Consider the following 25,928-nt stretch of genomic DNA (forward strand, 5'->3'; position numbering starts at 1 on the left):
GGCATTTGACTGCTTGTCCAAGATTGGACAGAACGCACTGTGTAGCACAGACAAGACATGTCCTACGGGATGCACATAACAGTGCGTCCATGCATTGCGGTTTGACTGCACCAGCATCCAGCACGTATGCACGGGACGCACAGTCAAACGCCCCCTAAGGGAACTCGGGAAATCAAGAGAAAAGGTGCAAGCTTATCGGTTCATCTTCTGCTCGCCTTTTGGGCTTGCTTTTGCTTTTCAACAATGAAGAAGGCCTTTCTTTCATGTTTTGTTACCAACTCTTAAATTTAATAAGCAACAATTGGTTTTAACAAAATATTCAGTAATGCCCACATGCAACCCAAAGTCAACTAGTACATTGTCGCTCCTTTGCTTTCAACATCAAGATCTGTCAAAGTCCAATAATGTAAGAAATGTTTTAACATACTAAAAAAGATTATAACATTGGTTTCAATTTGTTTTGATGCCAATTTATAAAAAATTTCAATGATTTTCGCAGTCAAAACGTTCAGTCCAAGTATATATTAGTATAATCAACCAAGCTAGATTATCTTTCTCAGACATAATTGTGAAACTACTGCATTATTATCATGAAGCAAAAATTGACCTACAAGGTAAAATAAATCCACATCCTTATGAAATTATTGCAATAATAGTGATTCCAAAGCAAAATTATATTTAAAGGCAAAAGATCATGATGTTCCCAAAATATTATCATTTTTAAAACTCTGATAAAATGGCAAAATCATCATACAATAAAGAAAAATAGCACATTCATAAAAAAGAATAGCGTTATAATTATTTTTAGATAACGCATCAATCTAAAGGATAAACAAAGGACTTTTAAAATTGTTTTGCCCTTATTTCAGTTCTTTCCTATTATTTTCCACTTAATCTTTAAGTAGAATTATGACCAAGTATTCACGTCCCTCCATATTCTAACGTTCCTAACCTCTCCCAAGCAATATGACCTTTCAAATTTCTTGATTTCTATTTTTTCTTTTACAGGTCTCTTCTACAGAATCACATGGCATATCTTTTACTGGCCTGTAACTTTGAATTTTTTTATTTTAATAAATTTCTAATTTGTTAATCAAATTATTCTTTTAGATGGGCCAAAATTACTACTAATCATGATAACTCGATTATACTCACTTTTTTATTTATTGTATTTGTTTTTTAAATTTAAATTACATACTTTTATCATTTTTATCAATTTGAGAACTTTTGTAATTCTTACCTTTACCAGAAAAACAATATTCTAAGAAATTGCCCCACAAAGTTAATAGACAAGACTGAAACTATTGACCATGGCCAAAATTCCAACTGTCATTTATCAAGCAAAAAGTCGAAGACAACCAATGTTTTTCATTAGGCAACAGATGCATGAAAAAATACATAGATTGCACATACAGGCAAACACACTGAATCTATGTAAAGACATACACAATGACCACATGAACATGATTTATTACAAGACCAAAGCAATCCCACCCCCGAAAGACAGTCGTCCATCACCAACAGCCAAAATAACCATCAATATCTAACTTAAGGAATGAATCATCATCCCAAAAGGTAGAAATATTTTTTCCTGTTTCTGGCCTTTGGTGACAGGTAAGAATGTCAAGCAGTAGTTCCCTACTCTTGCCTCTCCAGCTCTCCCATCCTCTCAATGATCGCCTGTCAAACAAGAGAGGAAAAATCTTGTGAACAGCCTTCCTTAAAACAGTTCCCCGTGCTAGTGCTTTTCTTTCCATTTTCTTTTTTTTTTCATGCAGGCAGATTGACCCCCAATGGACTGAGACTCTAATCAGTTAAGGTAGTTGACATTCTACCAATTCAGCTGTCATCACCAAGTAAAAGCAGGAAAAAAAAAGAAATACCAAAGGGTATGAGTACGAAGATTCAGTCATTTTTCAAAATAAGCAGTAATTGATCCTCTTATTTAAAAGTCATCGCATCTCATGACCTTCCCGTGTGGTATTTATGAAAATTGGCAGTTTTATCTATGACCAAACAAAACAGTATCTACAAAACCATGCTTTTATGAGTTGTATAAAGCACTAACTCTAACTTTGACATTCCAAAGGAATTCAGTCAATGACGGAAAAAATATGCACAAGCCTTTCAACCTTGAAAATATAGTTTACTAAATAGTACAGTTTCGCCCCCTTTTGCCCTTCCCCCTGATCGTTTCCATGAGTTGGAGAGCCCTTGCTTTGACCCTTAAAATGAATTTTGGATAAATCACATAGAAGTTTACCATGTTTGGATAACTCTATCTAGTTTCCATCAGTTTCCATGAGTTGGAGGGTCTTCTATCTATTTTGGATAACTCTATCTAGTTTACCATGTTTTGTAAGCTTTACCATATTTATGAAAACTGGCAGTTTTATCTATGACCAAACAAAATGGTATCTACAAAACCATGATTTTATGAGTTGAATAAAGCACTGACTCTAACTTTGACATTCCAAAGGAATTCAGTCAATGACGGAAAAAATATGCAAAAGCCTTTCAACCTTGAAAATCTAGTTTACTACGTAGTACAGTTTTGCCCCCTTTTGCCCTTCCCCCTGATCGTTTCCATGAGTTGGAGGGTCCTAGCTTTGACCCTTAAAATGAATTTTGGATAAATCACATAGAAGTTTACCATGTTTGGATAGCTCTATCTAGTTTCCACCAGTTTCCATGAGTTGGAGGGTCTTCTATCTATTTTGGATAACTCTATCTAGTTTACCATGTTTTGTAAGCTTTACCAACGTGGTATGTTTGTCAGCTTCTTTACATGAGTTTAATTCTTTTGGGGGCAAAACATGGGTGAAATAAAGTGAGGTATTACTATTATCCATCCAATATGCATCTCTCTCAATATGTACTACTAACCTGTTAAGTATTGTTTATTGCAATTTTGAGTATTAAGCACTAGTTTCACCCAATCTGGAATTTTCATACCAAAAAAAATCAATTTCCAAGAAAAAAAGTAGTTTATTCACTTTATAGAAAAGGAACAAGAAAATAACATTGAGCTAAGAATTGGAACTTAGAAGCATAGGAAAGGAAGAAAGAGAGAGAGAGAGAGAGAAGGGGTGGGGTGCGGGGGACACACCCTTTTGCTTGTCTCTTGCAATTCTCCAGCAAGAATAAATTCATCTAGTATCAAATACACCTGAAACATTAACAATATTATCAAAGAAGGAAAAAGAAAAGTGATGATCAGGAGTAGCTGCAGTCCCATAGAAAAGAGAAATATACTCACTAAAACATATAGTTCCATCAAAGACATCCTTCCATGCATGAAAAAAATGCTTAAATTAACATGATCTAAATCGTTTGAATGATATATGCAGAAACAATGACGTGTTTGGAAAACATTAAACGCACACACACACACACACACACACACGTGTGTGTGTGTGTGTGTGTGTGTGTGTGTGTTGTTACAATGTTATTAATCCACTTGCAAAGAAATCTATAATGCCATTTGCCTGCACTTCACTCTATAAGACTATAACTAATGTGTTATAAAACAGTGCAGATAATTTGGCATTCACTATTTGGTAATCCACATTCTAGTTAGTTATTGCCTTGAAAATTGTTATTATTAACTCTAGCGGTGCATTAATGATCATGAAAAAGCACTCTTCTATCTATTTTAAGTATTGTCAAGAAACAATGTGTATGGCCGACGATGTTCCTGACTGCAATGTTCACAATTGCAGCCTCATACAGTGCCCAAAGATGCTGCCAGTTTCAGTAGGCATGCACCAACTTGTACGGTTGTACCTCAGTTATGAGATGAAAACGAACCGATTGAAAGCATGCCAAATGGGTGTTTTCCGCTTAAACTGAATTCTCAGGAATATAAGCCTTACGCAATTTTACTTTGAACAACTTAAAACAGACATCAATACATCTTGGTTGAGGAAAAAAAATCATGCAGAAAAGGAATACATACATCCACATGCACGTTTATTTGACGTAACATGCATGTATCATCTTAAAGCATACGATTGCAATGAAGAAAAGTAAATTGTATGATCAAATCGGAGACTGTCACCTCTGACATCCTATTGGGATGAATATAAAAGGATAAAAGACAGATGTAGCAGACCTTGTGAAAATTGAAGACCAAATCAAGTTCACAAACGTTGCTGAAGAAATGGTCCAATATCTCGACGAACAAATGGATGCACTCCAAGTAGGCCAGTTCATTATCTGTGATGTCAACACACATTGAAAAAAATAATCCAGCATACCGTCTGTAGATAACCTTGTGTGTGCGAAACTGCAAAATTCAGAAAAAAATAGATAAATGATGCTGTAAAATGATCAAAGGTTAAGAAAAAATTTGGTCAGAAATAGACCCAAAGTTCTATATTAGCTCTTAAAAACACAAATTTGTTCACAGTCAAATCACTATTTAATCAGAAACCAATATTCCAGATAACAGAATTTCCCATTAAATACAATAATATCAAAAAACCCAGAAGTAACTTAGAGCTGAAACTACAAGCACATATCTGAGTGAAAGTGTTCACATACATGAGTAGAGAGGAAAAATAATGCATTGTTTACAGCAAAAGGTACAAATTCATCAACACAGAATTAATTTGGAGTCAAATAACCAAGTGCTTCATAAGATTATTAATAGATGTAAAATATTCTTACGGATCCTTGTAGGGATGCACAATGAACCGAGCCGGCTCGAGCTCGGTTAAGCTCTGCCCGAAGCTCATCCGTGTTTTAAATCAGTCGAGCTTTTAAATGGCTCTGAGACTCGGACGAGCAAATGAGCCAAGCTTGATCAGCCTACTGAGCTCCATAAGGCTCGGTAGGCTCGATAAGACTCGGATAAATGTATATAATATGTTTGCAAAATAAAATAAAAAAAGCCAGTGTTTCCCTACCGGGTGGCGTTAGTATTTTCCTCAAAAGGTGCTGAGTTTGAATCCCATGCCTTTTACTTTTTTTGTTGTATGTTAATCTAGAGGATTTTTGGTATGTATAAGTTTTTTTCGATCACAATAAACAAAATACATGATCTGGCTTAGTGGTGGGCCACTTGTGAAACGTTGGGAGAGGTTGGGGATTGAATCCCACCAAAAAAATGTTTACATAATGTAACTTTTTTGGAATGTCATTCAAGTTGCGCTCGGCTTGAGCTCGGAACTGAGCCGAGTATGGACAATGCCATTCAAGCCCGGCTCCGAGCTCGAGCCGAGCTTGGACAGTTGCATTTTGAAGTGAGCCGAGTTAGAACAGCCCATGCTCGGCTCGTGTGCATCCCTAGATCCTTGTTTCTTGTCTATTGACCCCACAATGTTAGAAAGTATAATCTCAAGCAAGGGAATGATCTTATTGCTTTCAAGAAAGAGCAAACAAGTCAGTGTTCCATTTAAGCACCAATCACAGCTTTAAAATCTAAGGTATTTCAATTTGAAAGCAAACCATCTTTAATTATTTTTTATATTCTGAATGACATGGCATGCCCTAGACAAATATGCTACACGAGTGTGATGTTCGCATTAGAGTCAAATGACAAAACCACCATCCAGTTATAAATTCACAAATGATTAAAATCAGGGAAAGAAATCACAGCATTGATATTATCATGAAAAACATGTTATGCCTCTCACACGCAACGCAGAAATCAAAGAGCAAGAGAGTAAGTGAGAAGAAGATGGGTTGCCTCAATTTGAGGAGAGGGCAGCCTCCAACACTCTAAAGAATAGTTTTCATTCACATTTCACACTCTTTTCATTACAAGAAAGACTCTTTATTTAGACACTCTCCCTAAACCCCGATCCTAACTAACATTTGATGCATCGCTGATCAAATATGTGGACTGTATGCATATCCTGGGCCCTGGCGCTTGTCATAGGGCAAGGTCATAACAATTCCCTCCCCCTTAAAAGAGCACCTTGTGCTCGACGTGTGGTAGCATCAGCATGGCAAGCAATGGAGATAATGGTCTTGTGGTCCTCCTGGTTCCCCAACTTTATGTGCTTGTCTAGTCAAATGCAATCGTAAAGAAGATCGATCTTCATCTTTGTCATCATCGACTGTAACATTGAAGCTCAGCAAAAAGCTCAAACATCTTGGCAAGTTTGATAGTAAATGTCATAGCACCCATAGTTAATGGGCAGTCAAGATCTGCTGCTGTACACCATGTTTGAAGTAACCCAATAATTCTGCTGTTTGGATGGCTATTACTTGCCCAAAGTATTGGTGGAAGTAGAGCACCTACAGTAATCAGGATCCCCAGCAAGTTGCAGCTAAGATCCCATAGGTACCTCAGACAAACACATGAATATTTCTTGCTTAAGAAGTCCACTACAGTCATAGCATCTTCCAAACTGTTCTTCATTAGTAGAATGACAGCAATTTCAACAACAATGTCCGTGCCAACCTTCATGGCAACAATTCCTACTTCAGCAGCACCATGTGCAGGTGGATGCTTCTCTTGAATTTTCTGTATAACATGCTCGACAACGACAATCTCAGCACTCCAACTCTTGAATCATAGAATCTTCACTAACTTGCTCAGACCACCTTGCATTGATTTTCCTATCAGCACTCTATTTAGTCCTTTACATGTACTCAAAACACTACAAAGGACATGCTGTCGTGCATTCATTCCCTCAGCATTCATCAGATTGATAACTTAAAACATTCTTAGGCTGCAAAGCCTGTCTGTTGGTGCAACATCGTTTGCAGTTGTTGTTTCAATAACGGCCAGCAAAATAGCAATTGACATGTTTCGTGTATAGTTACAGCAGGCTGCATTTGAGTGGTTGATATTATCCCTAAGGTGATGTCCTTCTTTGGTGTCTGATCGCAAACAAGCCATGTGTCACCCATAGTGCTACATTCTGCATATATATCTACATGGTTTGCTACTACTATTTCTCCTTTCCAAGCTTGTTCTTAACAAGTTGATGATCTGAAAACCAATAGCATGACGGTATGGTATGATACTTGCAAAAGTGGATTTATTCCATCTTGCAATTAATCTTAACCCACTCTGACTTTTCCAAGTCTTATTGATTTTTTTTCTGTTGCAGCTCATGCCTTCAACGTCGGGGCTACTCTACACTTAGTCTTTGAGAGCAAACTAAAGTATATTCAATCCCATATTTGGGTGCAACTAAAGAAAATTTTGATATGACGCAGATTACCTGAGATCATTGCAATACATGATAGGTGGCCTTGTTGTGAGCATGCACTCATTGTATGATACAGCAGAGCACCCTGAATCATGGTTGGATTTCTTGCTGAGTTGACTTGGGACTGGGCCGAGTCAACTCGGATCAGACGAGTCAAAAAACGAGGGTGACTCGTTATGAATCGAAACATGTCCAGTTCATGAGTTGAACTCAAGTAACTCGGCCAAGTCATGAGACACGAGTGACTCGACCGAGTTACATTTTGCGTTGATTTTTTATTTTTTGCATTTAAAGCTGGCCCCCCTCTTTCGCAGTTTCCTTCTCTCACGTCCGACTCTGTCTCTGTATCTCATGATCCCTCTACGGCTTTGCCACCATTTTCTAGTGATCCATTTCCCTCCGGCCTCTGCATCGATGACTAGGTTTTCGACAGTAGACTCAAAGCGTGAAGGAGGATTTCGGCCCTCTTTCCCTCTCTCGAACCTCGACTCTCACCGGCCTCTCCTACGGTCCATCCCCTTCCAATGTAGACGACTGAAGGAGGTAACCCGGTAGCTCTCTCTCTCTCTCTCTCTCTCTCTCTCTCTCTATCTATCTATCTATCTATCTCGCCATTAACGACAAGAATGGAACCAGATCAGGTCCCTCTCTCTTTTTCACGCCTTATTCTCGTTTATTTCCCATTTTTCATCGCTACACATTTGCTATTTTGTTTTCCTCATCAAATTTCTCCCTTTTCCTGGTCTGCTATTTTTTCCCAAATTTGACTTTTAGCAAGCCCTATGTTGGAAGCAAGATGTCTGATTAGACCCATTTGCTTTTTAGCTTTCTTCTTGTGGATTTTCCATTTTTGCTTGATGCCCATTTGGTTTTGGGTTCTTGATTCTATTCTCGTTCATTTTCCCCCCTTTAATTTGTTGGGTGGTCAATGGGCAGGTCCAAGTTATGTGGGCCAAAGCCATCACCTTTGGCTTATGCGAAGAACGAGCACGTATGCAGGAAGTCATTGCGACTCTGTTTTGATAAGAAAACGGGAGATTTGTACATACAAATACGTTGATGAAGGTTGGACCAGAAGGTGGCTTGGCGACGTCACTGGTGACAGAGGCGGAGGGAGTGCAGCTAAGGTTCGCTAATGATCTGGATATAGATGATGAAGGGAATATTTAATTTACTGATAGTAGCACTCTCTATTAGAGAAGGTACTATTGTTTTCGGCTTTTTTCTCCTAACTTTTTTTTTCAATATTCTGCTTTTCATAGAGAACTTCATTGGTTTCTTTTTTGGAAATGGTGGCTTTGTCTTTTGGTTTGAAACTGGATTTTTGACACAAGGGGATAGTTCGACAGTAGTTTGAGAATTTGTTGTTTGCTAGTTGGATGATTGGTGAGACACCGAAACTATGATGGTTTTTATCACATTTTAGGATGTGGGTTCTTTTCTGATCTAACATGGGATGATTCTGAAGAACACTCCATGTTCCTGTAGACTCCCAAATTACTTCTTGCTCTCTAGTTCTCTCATTCCTTTGTTGGAAATACAAGGACAAGAAGGTCATTGACATGCAAATTCTTGGGGGTTTTGTTTTCCCAGGAGGCTGAATTGGGGTAGATGAGAATGTGCGATGCGGAGAGGCAGCTATGTTATTTGGTTTTTTTGGTATAAAATCGAAACATATGATTTTGTTATATTTTTTTAATAATTAAAAAAAAACTTGACTCGTCTGAGTCACCTAGTTGACTTGTCCGAGTCACCAAGTTGCAAACGGGCGATCTGATACCAAGTTCAGAGAATGCCAACCATAACCTGAAGGCTCACTATTATCGTGTAATGTTGTATTGGCTGCCTCAGCTATATCAATGCACATTTTGATGTTAGCTATATCTGTCTATAGCACATCATACATATTGTCAGTCACTTTTGACTTTGCAGAACCATACTTCACATCTCTTCTTATCCATTGCAACAAGTTTCCTAGCCTCTGATTGCACCTTGGATGCACTAAGTTCCACTGCAGAACACTTTCATGAAACTGTGCCTCAGGGGCCCCATTGAAAGGAAGCAGATCAATTTCAATTTTCCTGGTAGAACTGGGTGGACCTGCACCATCTCTCTGACCTCCATCCTTACTGAAAAACTTACTCATTCTAATTTTTTGACCTGGAAGAGGCGAATCCTTCCTTTTATACGGAGTCAGGATCTCGATGAACATTTGGGTGGTTTAGTTCTTATACCACCACGGCTTATTTTGCAGGAAACCAAGGATGAGAAGGGTGACACAATTACCATTTCTATTAAGAATCCAGAGTAAGCAACTTGGAGGAAGCGGGATCAGTCTTTGGTTGCTTATATTACGTCAACACTCTCTCAAGAAGTGTTGGTTACTCTTTCAGATGATTGCACTGCGGCAGATCTGTGGAGTAAGATGTCTCAGACATACTCTCAGATATCAGAAGCCCGAGTTATGTACTTAAAAAATGAATTTCAAAGTTTGAAGAAAGGCTCCATGACCGTCATGGAATACATAGGCCGCTTGAAGAGTATTAGTGATCAATTGGCTGTTGTTGGAAGTGCTATTGCAGATAAAGATAAAGTTCAATAACTTCGCAATGGATTGGGCCCTGATTTTGACATGTTTACCACAGCTTTATCAAGACTTCCTCACTTGCCCACTTTTGACGACCTCCAAGCGAAACTTCTCCAACATGAGATGATTATGAAGCAAAGGGCAGCAGAAAATGAATCAACTCGTCCTCATTCAGTTTTGGCCATGGACACTTCTGTAGGTTTTGGACGAGGGAATGGAGGGCATCAAGGAGGCAGAGGCCGCGGACGTTTCGGGCAGGGAGGACGTGGTATTTTGCCTACACCTAATATTTCAGGGGTTTTTAATACAGGGAATCAGAGGAGAGTGCCCACTTGTTTCTTATGTAACAAAAGAGGACATGTGAAAGCTGATTGTTGGTTCAATCTACAGAATAGAGGAAAACTAAACAAAATTTAGAATAAATCAACTACTGCTATGGACACAAAAGTGTCATCCACAGATGTGCAACAACTTTTATTATCAGCATTGTCACAGATGACAATCAAGCAAAATGAACAAGGCGAATGGTATGTTGATTCAGGTGCCGCCACACATGTTACGGGTAATGCGGGTAAGTTATCTCACTTATTGCCTTATTTTGAAAAAGGTAGTATAGTTACGGGAGATGGAACTTATCACTCCATTAGTCATACTGGCAATACACATATCCCTATGTCAAAGTCCTCACTTCATTTGTCAAATGTCCTTCTCGCTCCTAATATTAAAAAGAACATTGTTTCTGTAGCTAAACTTGTTGACGATATGAATTCTTTCGTCGAATTTACTCCCTCTTCTGTTTATGTTAAGGATCTACGAACGAAGAAGACGTTCGCTAAGGGGGAGCGACAAGGAAACATGTACGTCTTCAAGGAGATTCCTCCAGTGTCTTCGCCCTCAGTCCCAGTCCTCCAGTTGAAGTCGTCCAAGCATTCTTCAGTGTCTTCGCCTTCAGAGTCTTTGTTTTTTCCTTCATTGAAAGTTTTTAATTCATCTCATTGTAATAAGCCAGATATTTGGCATAGTCGTTTGGGACATTGTAGTCGAGGTTTCGTTGAAAATCTTGTATATGATGGTCTCCTTCCAGAGTCTAGTTTAAGTTCATTTTTTGATAATAATAATAAATGTTCTTCATGCGAACTCTGCAAAAGCCATGTTCTTCCTTTTCATATTATAAATAAAAGAGCTTCAAAGCCATTTGAGATTATTTGTTTCGATGTTTGGGGACCCGCACCTATTCCTTCTCTTTCTGGCAGTCGTTACTATGTTGTCTTTATTGATTCCTATTCCCGTTATACTTGGATATATTTCTTAAAACACAAGCATGAAGTTTTTCAAATATTTCGGGAATTCCATTCGATGGTCAAAACAAAGTTTGCTTATGATATTGTGCATTTACAATGTGATGGTGGAGGAGAGTATTCGTCGAACGAGTTTATTGTCTTTCTTCAGGATAAAGGAATAAGCCGACAGGTTTCTTGCCCTCATACTCCTCAACAAAATGGAGTTGCGGAGAGGAAACACGGGCACATTGTCAAGAGCGCGATGAGCATGTTACATGATAGCAATGTGCCCGTTAGTCTCTGGACAGAAGTTTTTCACACATTTATTCATATCATAAATCGTCTTCCTATGGCACTCTTGGATCGAAAATCTCCCTATTATACTTTATTTGGTCAACATCCCTCTTATGATGAACTGCGTGTTTTTGGTTGTGTATGTTATGTACATATTGATTCATCTCTGCGAAATAAGTTTCAGGACAAGGCTATCAAGTGCAGATTTGTTGGGTATGCAGATGAATACAAAGGTTATCGACGCTATGACCCTACTACAAAACGTATTAGGACCTCCAGAAATGTTGTTTTTTATGAACAAAATTTTCAGGTCAATGACTCTGCCGTGTTGCCACCTCGAGAATTAGAAGTATATGATCCATGGATGAGCGCAGATCTTTTTGCTAATACAGGAGAAACATGTCAAACAAATTGTCCTTCCTTCGGCTCGAGTAGGGAGTTGAATGACTCACAAATGCATGGTGAATTATCTCCAGTTGAGCCACCCCCTGTAGAACGTTTCTCTGGACAGATATACACTAGACGGGACAAAAATACAGAGCCGAGGAATGTGGAGGAAAGCATCGCCAATGATTCGGCTTAAAGGCCGACACGTATTAAGCATCCTATTCAACGATGGGTGAGTTATGAAACCTTCTCCCTTGATTTCCAGTTGTTTATGTCTCAGCTCACAAAACAGGATGAACCCACTTGTTTTAATCAAGCTCTAATACCATATCAGATTTGTATACAGGAAATAAGGAGAGAGAGAAATTCACAATGGCTGGGGCGGCACTACAATACTCGACCTCCAAAACCCTAAACATTATAAAGTAAAAACATATACATATTACAAGAATACCATTAATGAGATCCTATTTAACATGTGTTTCATATAATATGTGTATGGATCTGGATCCAGATCCATACGCATATGCAAACTGTATGCTAACACATCCTTCGTCTGCAGTGATCAGTTTCAGCCTTGATACTAGATGAGGTTCCCAATCACACAATTGGGGTTACCAGACTAACCACAAAGTATCATTATATAGGCATTGAAGCACTAACCCAGCAATGAATGGTTCTTCACAGGACATTATTTGTTACAGGAACATCTTCAAAGCTTGATACATGTGTTTGAAGTACCCATATTCCTCAAACCTGTCCTCAAGAGAGATACTCACATACAAATCAATTCAGAACAAGCCATCTTTCATTTGATACTTCAACTGCATAGTGCATAGTTTCCCTAGGTATCCATTTGATGCACATCCAAATTTCATTGATGACCAGACTCGATTACTCGCTCCTCCAGAATCAATTACCTTCTCCACAATTTGTCCACGTGGATTTAGCCTAACCATGTCAACACCTTCATATGGCACGCTTTTGGATCTACTAGTGGCCCCGGAGCTGCAATCCTGGTGATACATTGCATCAAACATGTGTGCAGTTTCCTTGACCATTAACTCAATCATTGTGTACAGGGAGAACATTTCATCAAACAATTTGCAGAAACCTGCAATGATCTCATTTCTAATTCCTATCATGACTTAAGTAATTAGAAAACCAGTTTTGATAATAGGCCCAGAAATTAAGCATCCTATTGTGGAATAAATAGAATCTGCACAGGTGGAGAGGGAACTTAACAGCGTGAAGGAGTCAAGGGCGACATCTTCCCTTTGCATTTGGTGAAGGATAGCCAATGCTTCGTCTAATAATCGAAGTGGAAGGTAAATAGTGATCCGAGAACTCCATGAGGCAACTTCTTTCTGGTGTGCATCTGAATTCCTTAGGACACTTAGCTAACTTCTCACAGCCAGCACTTCTACCAATTAAACTGAACCATAAATGCTTAAGAACTGAACCTCCATGACCAATAATCATGTAAATCGAGAAGGCTCGATTTACGAGAAAATCTATGTTATGCTACTCCTATGCACAAAAACCGAGAAAACAAGAAATACTGAAAGAAATTGAATAAACTCAACAAAAATAAGAATTTTCATTCATCCAACTCTCAATTGTGTACTGTAATCTTAGATCTTCCCTCTATTTATAGGGGAAGAATTTTAATTCTAGTAGACTCAATCTACCTTTTTTTGATAAACACCAATTAAAAAAAATCCTAATTCTACTAAACTACTAAAAAGAAGTACGGATCATTTATTAAGATCCAATATCCATTACAATGATCCAACTAAGAAAATGTCCAAACTAAAATAAAATGGATCTCAAATGATCCAATGAAAGAAGTAAACCCGGATATGCATCGCTCTGCTCCTGCATCATTCTCCCCGGGTTGAAGAAGACTTGCCCTCAAGTCTTGATCCTACTTACACTTCCTCTAGTTGATCTAACTGTAGGAAATAATAGACCATTGGAACCTCTGGAAGGCACAGATCCACTAACACTAGTGTGATCCGATCCGAAGAATGTTCAAACAAGTGTGAACTGACAAACCAATCATCCAGTGACTGGTATAACATGTAACCAAATGGGTCTTCATGTAGAACAACAATCAAACTAGGAAGATCCATCTCAAGATGCATTTGGGTCCAAATAGAATCAATCAAATCTAAGTTAGTCTTAATAGGATCCAAGTGGATGATGGTAGGTCCAGGGTCAAATGGATAGGTTAGGTCAAATAAGCAGGTTGGTTCCAAGGGTTTTTTAAGAATGAGGTCCGTTTGAGTGGGTTTAGGTTGGTTTTGGTTGTGATCCAAATGGGTTAGATATGATTTTAGGTCAAGTTGAACTAGATCCAATATGATTTGGGATGGGTAAGAGTCAGAAATGGGGTTAATGGGCTGCTTAGGAGAGTTAAAATGGGCTTGGGCTTGGTTCACCCTAGAATTGGAACCAAACATGGCTTGAAGAGGTGGGTTTTGGGTCGAAATCGAGTTCAGACCTACGGGAATCAGGTCAAGAAACCCTGAACTGGCCCAACCCAATGAAACAGGAGAAAATTGGTACACGAGTGAACCAATTCCACCCGTCCCATCGGGTGGAACCCACCTCTGTTCTCAATGGTGGATTGGGTGGGGGTCCCCGCTGGCCTTCCCCGTCTGGCGAGCCTCCGGTCAGTGGCGGGCTAACGGTGGAGGCTTTCACCGTGGGCTCCAGTCCGACAAGATCCCTACCGGCCGAGCAAGAAGGGAAACAAAAAGAAGAGGTGGCGGACAGAAGGGAAATTGGCACCAAGGAATGCTCTCGTCGGTCAAAGTCGATCGACAGTGGTTCGTCGGCCGGATGTTGGGCAATGGGAGGGGCTAGCAGGGATGGAAGAGAGGAGATGGTGTCAGGGTTTTGAGGTCCTAACCCACCCGCCCATGGTGGTTCTCTGATGGATACGATGGTTGGCGATCAGGGTGCAGTCTGTCTGACACTCTCGACGGCAGCCCTTTGACTAACCATAAGGTCGTTAGTAGCATGTTAGTTGGTTTGCAATCCAGAGGACGAGGGGGCAGAAGGAAACAGGGGGTCAGATGAGACGAGGGGACATGCGGGAGATGGAGAGGGAAGAGTGGAAGATGATGGGGAAGGTGAGTGTGCGCCAAGGAGGCTGGTGCGGGGTGTTGATGGGGAAACAAGTGGTAGAGCAAGTGGTGCGGCAGGGGCAACCCCGACCAACAGGAAAGGGGGGGGGTGAGTGGTGAGTTGCATTCGAAACATGGATTGACGAAGGTAGGGGTGGAGGAGACGTACGAAGGAGGTGATGATGATGAGAAGAGGAGGCACGTAGCTAGGGGCCCAGCGACCCATCCGCCAAGAATTTGCATAAACTCAACGAAAATAAGAATTTTTATTCATCCAACTCTCAATTGTGTAATGTAATCCTAGTTCTTCCCTATATTTATAGGGGACGAATTCTAATTCTAGTAGACTCAATTGACCTTTTTTTGATATATACCAATTAAGAAAGAAAACCTAATTCTACTAAACTATTAAAAAGAGATATGGATCATTTATTAAAATCCAATATCCATTACAATGACCCAACTAAGAAAATGTTCAAACTAAAATAAAATGGATCTCAAATGATCCAATGAAGTGAACCTGGATAATGATCTGCTCCTGCATCAAATAGCCACTACAGGAATGACACTTAAGTTTGGGCAATTTAATTCACCACCTTTTGAAGACTTGATCAGGTTGTTGTGCAATTTGTGCTTCTCCAGTGCAAAATGACCCTAGCTAGACCAATAGAGGCAAGGCCAACTCCTTTTATCAAAATATGATGTGCCCACCATTCTTTAGAAAATAAGAAGCATTCAAATCCTCATCTTTGATAGCATCAACCCTGCCAACATTCTCATTATTTAACAAAGAACCAACGTCTCTTGCATGACAAGATCCATGTGCACACCAGCAATTTTAAATTCTATTTCTAGTTCCTTGCTGATGCCACCACTAATCATATTTTGTGCAGCATGATTTTTATTTCCAAAGGCACTAGCAGTTCCCACAAGCACATCTTGTTGAGAGCTTTTGCAAACAAGCGGTGGATATTCAAAAAACCCCTACGTTGAAAGCTTCACATTCCTAATGGACACGAGCTCAGCTTGTGCTTCACCAAGCATGCTGCCTGCTACCTCCCTACAACATGAAACTGTCCAACCACAACCTTTGAGATCATATACTTTGACCCCATTTTCCTTTGTTTTTGGGCCAAGCAGCTTCGAACGAGTCATTGACGCAGATTGGATGCCCTTGTTTAATGTTCAGTGTATGTTCTGCACACTAGAATGCCGGGAATCTCACGGTAGAAGACCGTGCAACAGAATTGAGTGTTCGCTTTGAAAGTGATGCACTGGTGCTTTGCACAAATCGGAAGCTAAGGGTAGGAGGCACTAAGCAACATTGTTGCACAAATTGGAGGGGCATTACACCGAGCAAGTGGCCGCTACAGTAGCAGCATCAAATTTATCTTTTGAATCATTGAAGAACACTACAAGATTTGTGTTGGACAGTATTAGGTCTACGGCTGCATCTGCCTCCCATAGTTTTGTATAGAATGATGCAAGATTAGCAGTTACAACTGTAATGAAGTTTGCGGAAATATAAAGAATGCATTCACAATCTCCAACAACGGAGAGAAATCACAAGAGAGCAATACACAAGTCCACTATGGGACAATACATACACAAGCTTTATAAAAAGTACAACTAAAATAAAAAGACTCTTTTATTGAAAGAGTGAGCATGAAAAATGCTTAAGAAATACAAGGGGTCTCATCCCTATTTAAATAATGAGAGAGGGCTGAAAAAGGAGCCAAAAGGGGGGCTCCCAAAGAGTTGTTGGGAGCCCCCAACGGTCACATTTATGACCGTTGGGGGCCCCAACGACTCTATTGTGGGGCCCCCTTTTGGCATGAATCCAAAACTAAAAAAGGATAAAAAAAAGAAAAAAGAAAAAAGAAAATACATTGTTTATTAAAACAATGTAAAAAGACTATAATACCCCTATCGGGTATTATAGTCGTATACATATGATTTAACACCCCCCTCAAACTTTACGGGGTGATGACGGAAAGTTTGCCACGGAGAAACATGAAGTGAGGAAAAGGAAGTGCTTTAGTGAAAAAATCCGCTAGCTGATATTCTGATGTAACATATGGCAATGCAACTGTTCCACGTAGATACTCATCTCGAACATAGTAGCAGTCCATTTCAATATTTTTGGTCCGTTCATGGAAGGTGTGATTGCTGGCAATATAAATGGCACTTTTATTATCGCAGCACAGTTTTGAGGTGCCAGTAATGTCTACCCCCATGTCTTTGAGAAGACTTCGAAGCCACACAAGTTTCATTGTAGCAGTTGTCATAACCCGGTACTCAGCTTCAGTAGAAGATAAGGAGACTTTTTGTTGATTCTTGCATCTCCAAGCAATTAAAGAATTTCCTAAAAAAACACAAAAAACATTAGTTGAGATTCTATCATTAGGATTACCTCCTCAATCTACATCAGTATAAGCAAGTAAATTTAATGAAGAAGAGGAGGATAGAAATAGCCCTTTAGTTATAGTATTTTCGATGTATCGGATGATCCGAAACACAACATTCATATGCACAGTTGTAGGGGCATGCTGAAATTGGCTAGCAGAGTGAACAACATGAGCGATGCCAGGTCTAGTGATAGTAAAATATGTGAGAGATCCAATGAGTTGTCTGTACGGTGTGGGATCTTCAAGAAGAACCCCATCCTTCAACCTTAATTTTGCGTTGATTACTTATGGAGTCTCCACCTTTTTATCATCTGAAATACCAGACTTAGCACATATATCTGCAACAAGTTTCATTTGTGACAATATATATCCTCGGGAAGAATATGCAACCTCAATGCCAAGAAAATACCGAAGAAAACCTAAATCAGACATGTCAAAACTATCTTTTAGCATATTTTTAACATTAACAATACTAGATCATTTCTTGTGATAATCATGTCATCAACATAAAGCAACAAGATAACAATATTCGTACCTACACTTTTCACAATGAGAGCAGTGTTAGTATAACAGGAACAAAACCCCAATTTGTTCATGATATCACTAAATCGATCATACAAAGCCTTGGGGGCTTGCTTAAGACCATATAAGGCTTTCAAAAGTTTAAGAGTTTGACCTTGCCAATGTTAACTCTAGGTGGTAGATTCATATAGACTTCTTCAATTAGATTTTCATTTAAAAAGGCATTCTTCACATCAAGTTGATATATAGGTCATTTCTTGGTTGACGCGACAGCTATTAAGGTTCTAACACTTGTCATTCTGGCTACAGGAGCAAATGTTTCCTCGTAGTCAATTTCATATTCTTGTGCATATCCTTTAGCCACTAATCTGACGTTATATCTTTCTAAGGATCCATTGCTTTTGATTTTAACCTTAAAGACCCATCGACATCCAATAGGTTTTTTATGAGGAGGAAGGGTTACAATTTTCTAAGTATTGGCCTTTTTTAGGGCATCTAACTCAATTTGCATGGCTTCAACCCAATGTGGTATAGTTTTGGCTTAATTATAATGAGTCGGTTCATAATATGAATGTAGTGTTAACAAACATGCTCGATAGCTACGAGTAAGAGACTCATATGACACAAACTTATTAGGTGAGATTGATTCTCTAGAAAATCTTCTAATAGGATTTTCTTCTGAAGGTTCGGTGAGATGAGAAAATTTCTCCAAGGCACTAATAGGCTTTTCTTGATTTCTTCTGGAAAAAGATACATTTTCGAATAACTTGGATGTCCAAGTCTTTTATGTCAAGTTTCAATGTTTATCTTGGACATAAGTACAAAAGGAATTTGTAGGAAGGTTTAGATGATCCACATAGTAGAGGTCGTCTTTCCTATGGCCTTGCCCAATCCGCTTTCCGGACTGAAGATCCTGCACATAGCATCCATTAAATGAGAAAGATATTTCACATCCATGGTCGGCAATTTGGGAAACTGAAAAAAGATTTACATTTAATTTTGGAACTCTAACTTTTGGAACAAAAAGATTTTGAAAATTTTTAGAATCAAGAGTTCCAATACTTGTGATTTTTAAAAATGTTCCATCGGTCGTGGAAACGCACGAACCTCTTGAATTGGTGCATACATCGGTTAATGTATTCTCATGTGGGGTCATATGAAATGAGGCTCCAGAGTCTAAGATCCAAGAATACGTACCGGGAGGTGAAGTAGATGCAATGGCCGCACCCGACGTGGAGGAAGTAACTTTGAGAATTTGTTGAAGAGCCATAGAAATTTGACCAAGCGTTTCTTTGAGGTCTCCGCTCTTGCCTTCATCTTCTTTGGTAGTGGATTCTTCAAGAAAAGCCACCTTAGGGCCTAGGCTTGAATGTCCCATTTAGTTTCGGACAAACAGGTTTAATGTGACCCGGCTCATGGCAATGATGACATACAATCATTTTTCTTTCTCCACCATAGTTACCTTGCTTTCCAAAGTGAGGTGGGTTGTAGGTTTTGACATTGCTGTCGGGTTTGGATACGGCAAGCACTTCATCAATGTTTTTACTCATGCCAAGCCTAGTTTCTTCTTAAGTAATTTCGGCTATGGCATCTTCAATAGGAGGAAAAATAGATCTATGGAGGAGTGAAGACCTAACTTGCTCAAATTTGGGACATAGACCAAACAAAAATTAGAACAATCGATCTTGTTCCATTTGTTTTTGCCTTGGTTTAACATCCTCCATAGAAACTCATTTTGGCTCTAAAAGAGCCAACTCATCCCACAAAGGGTTTAGAACACTATAGTAATCTTGAATGCTCATATCCCCTTGCTTAGTAGTTCTAACCTTTTATTGCAAGAAATACGCTCTTGCAAGATTTTTTTGGGTATACATACCCTTCATAAAAACCAAGCCTCATTGGCTCAGCGAAATTTGACAATATTTACACATACCTTGGGTTCTAAATTGTTTATAAACCATGCTAAGATTTTTGCATGGTTGCTCTCCCAATCTTCTACTTTTCTTTGGTGATCTTCAATAGCTTTGAGGCGAGCATCTCCCTCAAGAGCTTTTTCTTGACCTCCTTCAATCTTGGTGAGCTCAAGTTGAGGTTCTGGAACGGACCCCATTACATAACCCCAAAGTTTTTTTCCTTTGAGGTTATTCTCCATTGCGGATGCCCACATCATGTAATTTTTGCCGTTTAGCTTAAATGATAGGTCGATCTTGGCCTCCATTGCTCCAATAAGGTAGTATGAGAATAAAGAAGAGAGAGAGTCACAACTTCACCTTACAAGAGTCGAGTGGCTCTGATACCATGTAATGAAGTATGCGGAAATATAAAGAATGCAAAAATGCATTCACAATCTCCAACAATGGAGAGAAATCACAAGAGAGCAATACACAAGTCCACTATGGGACAATACATACACAAACTTTATAAAAAGCACAACTAAAATAAAAAGACTCTTTTATTGAAAGAGTGAGCATGAAAAATGCTTAAGAAATACAAGGGGTCTCACCCCTATTTATACAATGAGAGAGGACTGAAAAAGGAGCCAAAGGGGGGCTCCCAAAGAGTCATTGGGAGCCCCCAACGATCACATTTATGACCGTTGGGGGGCCCAATGGCTCTATTGTGGGGCCCCCTTTTGGCGTGAATCCAAAAATAAAAAGGATAAAAAAAGAAAAAGAAAAAGGAAAAAGAATATACATTGCTTATTAAAACAATGTGAAAAGACTATAATACCCCTATCGGGTATTATAGTCTTATACATATGATTTAACAACAACCACTTGATCTTTGGCCAAGCAAGCATTCTAATCATCCGTTCTCTGTAGGAATCCATCCCATTTTTTTTGTGGACTTCATCCAATTCCTTGCTGAGCAATTCCACAGACCATGTGCAACCGACGACTACCATGTTGGGAAATCTCCATCATCTCAGCTGCCAATTCCACACAAATGCATGCCAACTATGCTACAATCCCCGATAGCTCCATCTCATCCATGTCAATAATTACCTCATCGAGATAACTCAGTGCATCCTTGACAACTCTCAACTTTGGGTCTAACTTTGCAAAGTCGTAGAGATCGTCAACCATTTCGAGAATGGCTTCAGCCTCCTCAATATGTGCATTTGATTATGTTAAGAACATCATCGTGACCATCTCGCACAATCACATGTCCATCTCAAGGAATGCAACCAAGAACTCATCAAGGTCATGAATCTCAATTTTTTGTTCAAGTTATGGTCAAAATCACCAAGACCGCGGCTCTGATACCAAATGTTATGCCTCTCACATGCAACACGAAAATCAAACGGTAAGAGAGTATGCAAAAAGAAAATGGGTTGCCTCAACTTGCGTAGAGCCAACACTCTAAAGAGTAGTTTTCATTAACATTCTACAATCCTTTCACTACAAGAAAGACTATTTATTTAGACACTCTCCCCAAACGGATTTGGATCCTACTTAATATTTAATTTTGATCCATCACTACCCAAACAGGAAGGCCTAGTTGTTGTTGTTGTACTACCCAAACATGTGGACCATATGCATATCCTAGCCCTCATTATAGGGCAAGGTCATAACATAACACCCCCAATAAAAGCTTATTTGTGAGATTCCCATAATGATAGTAGATCCACTCAACCCCTCCCCCCCCCCAAGCTGCACTTCTACCGGGCCTACTTATTATTTAGCAAAATGACCATGAAAGATGCTTGATCAAGCCTCTTGAGTTGATTAAAAAGGCATGTATGCATGCCAAGCACACAAGAGTCTCCTTAAAATCCACCATTTAATAATTGGCAACTAAATAGCAAAAGCTTCAACCTCCAAACATCAACTTTGGCATCATTTTATACAGCAATACCACATACCCACTCCTATATCCTTGCAATTGACAAAACCAACATTTGTTAAAAGGGTATAATAATGTCTATCAGAAAGGTCTGCATTTTATAAAAATACAAAAACATACCCATACTGTTGTCATACTCATACTGGTACTGGGTACACCTGGGAACAGATCAAATAGGTTTTGAACTTAACTTGACCCATTTTATTCTGTCTCATAATCCAACCTAGATATAGTTTATGCTCAATATCAAAAGTCTCTACTGTTAACGTGCTTCTATGTGCTAAAGCTAAATGAGAAATCTAAATTGTCCAGGATTAGGCCTGTCTGTGGTTCTGGTTTCTTTATCTTTACATGTATCTTGGGCTGCCATCTTGTCATCGACACCTTCTGTTTACCTTTTGTTTTATGAATCTAGTATTTTATCTTTTTCTTCAAAAAAATATATATTTGTTGATATTGATCATTATTTGGTCAACTGTATACCTTTAACATGTGTCACAGCCTATGACTTCATAGCTAAAGCATTTTGTCAAATGTAGTATAATTGTGCATTTATGCATGTTTGTATATGTTTATACATACATATATACCCACATAACCATTTTTTTAGAAATTTCCATGTCCATGTCCTTCGTGACTGTACCCCATACCTGCATCCATACCTATGTGGCATATCATACATCTATGATCTATCTTAACATAACATGAGAAATACCAAAAATCTTAAGAACATACATAAAAATTAAATTAAATATTTGATTCACAATTTTAAGTTCATTCCTGATAACATAAATGAAATAATAGTAGAAAATAAAAGACAAAATTACATAAAATTCAACATGAGAATGTATTATGTATCTAGTTTTCTAAATATACTAAGATTGATTTTCTTTTTCCTTTCAGTTTTTGAGTAAGTAAACCTCTAACATCTTGTCATTGACTATCCATGGATTCTTCATACACTCAAGAACTTGATTAAACTTATGTGTACTATGCACATTTCTTAGTAATGATGGCGGTCTTCCTCACTTTCTGGTGAATGTGGATTGTTTTCTTCATTCTTATTCTTCTCATTCCGTGCAGACTAGCCATCATTTTTGCACATTTGTTATTGCAACATGACCATATACCTATGTCACATAGGTGCGGATGTGAGTGCGATTGCGGGTGCGGGTGTGGCGATGCGGCACTTTAAAAAAACTTGGGTGCGGGAGTGCGGGTGCGGTGATTTAAAAAAACTTAGGTGCGGGAGTGCAAGTGGGTATATAGACACACACACACACACACACACACACACACACACACACACACACACACACACACACACACATATAGATAGATAGATAGATAGATATAATGTTCGGTAAGCCCGACCCATCAACCCCGCCTTGAGCCATGCCTCGCCTCGATCCTTGGGCCACCACTCTCTCTCTCTCATCCTTCCCGACTGAGGGAGATAGGGGAAGACTCTCTTTCTTCCCCTCTCTTGTTCTTCCCCATCTCTCTTTCTCGTTCTTCCCCATTGAGGGGAGAGAGTGGAAGACTCACTATCTTCCCCTCTCTCTCTCTCTCTCGTTCTTCTCGATTAAGGGTGGAGAGAGGGGAAGTCTCTCTCTCTCTCTCTCTCTCTCTCTCTCTCTCTCTCTCTCTCTCTCTCTCTCTCTCTCTCTCTCTCTCTCTCTCTCTGTCTGTTGAGCTCGGGCTCAGTTCGGTCCGTTGTGCGGAGCCCTTACGAGCTAACAAGTCGGATCGGGTCAGGCTCGGTACCCGACACGAGTCGAGTTCGAACAAGGTCAGTTCAGGCTTGGGTCAAGATCGAACCCGACTCGTGACTGATCATTTTGGACAAAACCCTGGGTGCGGGTTGGCCGCACCTGGTGCGGCACCCAAACCAGCGCCGCATCATGTCGATGCAGGTGCAGCGGCCTATACGGCGAGTCCATGTGACATAGCCATATACAAAACCACCAGGCTGAATCACACGGTATTCTGATCCAAATGTCATCAATATTCCTGGAATCAAGTTTAGAAATACACACATTCTTTATCCATAATCATGCAAATGTAATCTACACAAACAAGCTCAATTACAAAAAAAAATAGTAAGAGACTAAGAGTTTAAAGACTGAGATATTTGTCATATAAAAAATCTTTATTTTTTCATCAATGGTTGTTTCAATCTGATTTTAGACATTCAAAATCTCCTTTTATCTGAATACCAAGCCCCTTCAGGCACAAACCAAGCCTTGAAATGGTTGAATTAGGGATCAACCACTAATATCTTCAATCTTTAAAGAATTGAAAAGCATAAAATGGAAAAGGGCACTGTTCTCCCTTACTTTTTATTTCACGCAAAAGTCTACTCAAAGGTTAGATCGGGGGAAACTCATAAAGATCGTGCACAAATTGAACCTACTGGTTTCAGACCAATCCGACACTGGAATGGCACCAGAAACGCTACAGTGGATCAGTTAAGACATGCTTGAGTTTATACAAGAACTATCCACATTTGTTTAATTATTTAGAATTTTATTCATCTTTTATATATTTCAGGTTATAATATATGCCAATAGTTTAGGCGAGAATTTTCCAAGAAAAACTAGATTTTCCAATATATCACGACATTTTCTCTTGCCGAGATACTTGTGACATTGCTTCAAACACGGAGAACCAGCATCAACTGAATACCAACCATCCACAGATTGTGATCGCCATCAAGGCGCCCACCTAAAATAACTTAGTCTCGCAATCAGATCTCCAAAAAACTAATGGAAATGCATCTACAGTCTCAACACCATATATTGAGATGCAATTACTATTCCAAATTCAGCAAAACCAACAAGGGAAATTTTTATTTACAAAAAAAAACGCAATCTTACAAAGATCTTCGAAGGGAGAAATCGGAAGTGAATATCAAGAAAAGGAAAAAAAACTAACCTCGACGAAATTGGTGAACTTGGGATCCCTGTTGACGACCAACCGATGGACCTGCGGAACCCAAAACCCGCGAGTAAATCCACAAAAACTCCATCTTTTACATTGAAGGTCATGATGATGACAGAAAAACTAAAACCCTAAACATCGAGATCTTAGAAAACCCTAGAGAGAGAGAGGGGGAGAAGAAGAAGGAGATCTCGCACCTCATACTCGACCTTGTGCTTTTCCGACTCCTCCAGCGGGACGTAGTACTTCGCCAGCCGCGTCTTCCCTTGCCTGTTCTGGAGCATGATGAACCGGATCTGCCAAACGCGACACAAACAAAAAACAAGAAATTTCAAGATCTTCGTTTTCTTTCCCCCCTCTGATAAAGCAAAAAGAAGGGGAATAACATGATCTGAAATCAAGATCTTACCATTTCCGCTGGTTCTCTTCCGAACGAAATCCTCCTTGGGCCTAAAGGGGTCGAGCAGAAGGAAAGAACGATTAATTTCTCTCTTTCTCGATCGTTTCAATTCCCTTCGTTTTATGAGAGAGAGAGAGAGGCGATACGAGATTTACCCTTTTCTTTTTATAAAATTCTCCGGTGGTAACTATTGACCGTATTGACTGTGAAAACGTTGTAGGGGTGCAAACGTGACAGTTGCTTAATTATGGTAGATCCGAATCTGAACCTGAATATTATGAAATAAGTTCAAATTCAGACCCAGGTCCAAATTACATCGTTGTAGTAAAGTTTACTGGAAAACCTCCCCCATCACCAACCCCACATTGGCTGACCAAACCCGAGAGGTCTCCCAATCCACCAAAGAGTACACCCAGTTTCCACTTTATAGCAAAAGATGCCACCTGTGGGTTTCCAACGTGTGACATCTTGTTAAGTCACAAGTGGCCCCCACGAGATAAGTGAAACCTTTGTGGGATTGGTATTTTAAATGATAATATTGTCCGGGGCAGAGAAAATAAGGAGATGAAAGCCTTGGAATTTACTTGTATGATTAGGGATTTAATGTTGAAACAAGTGGTGACTAAAAACAGGATTTAAGAAAATCGAGATCCCAAGCTTAAAGGCAAGTTTTTAAGATCGCTATCTTTAGAACTTCAATCGCCTCACTTCAAAATTTTAGAAGATACGAAAGAGGTTTGTTCATGATTGAGTTCCCATGATATAATTAGGCTTGAATTTCAAGAGAGTCACTGATTCGCAAGATCAGGTGACCTCTCCCACACTTAAACTTGGCAAGCTAAAACGAGAACAAAAGAATAAAAAGAGAGCTGAGAATCAGAAAATTTGATGATCTTTTAAAAGATGAAAAATGAAAAGAATTATAGACTTTAAGAAGGCTAAGACGTTTTTGTGATAA

The 25,928-nt window shown here is 39.3% G+C and overlaps 1 protein-coding gene across 5 annotated transcripts; it reads right to left on the minus strand.

The window, feature by feature from the left end:
* Positions 1 to 255: 255 nt before the first annotated feature.
* Positions 256 to 25,107, minus strand: LOC149842430 (AP-2 complex subunit sigma). Of its 5 annotated transcripts, none has more exons than XM_089999153.1 (6): positions 24,980 to 25,107; positions 24,768 to 24,866; positions 24,565 to 24,615; positions 4,115 to 4,288; positions 3,110 to 3,169; positions 256 to 388 (listed from the first exon to the last, which is right to left on the minus strand). In XM_089999153.1, the coding sequence occupies exons 1-6, from the start codon at positions 24,980 to 24,982 to the stop codon at positions 347 to 349; spliced, it is 429 nt and encodes a 142-aa protein (XP_089855279.1). In that variant the 5' UTR covers positions 24,983 to 25,107; the 3' UTR covers positions 256 to 346. The 5 variants fall into 5 exon arrangements, with proteins under 5 accessions (XP_089855279.1, XP_089855282.1, XP_089855278.1 ...); XM_089999152.1 differs by lacking the exon at positions 256 to 388 and adding an exon at positions 1,305 to 1,680; XM_089999154.1 differs by lacking the exon at positions 256 to 388 and adding an exon at positions 1,714 to 1,843.
* Positions 25,108 to 25,928: the final 821 nt, after the last annotated feature.

This window comes from Nuphar pumila, chromosome 3 (assembly GCF_984573655.1).
Source record: "Nuphar pumila chromosome 3, dmNupPumi1.hap1.1, whole genome shotgun sequence".
NCBI lineage: Eukaryota > Viridiplantae > Streptophyta > Magnoliopsida > Nymphaeales > Nymphaeaceae > Nuphar > Nuphar pumila.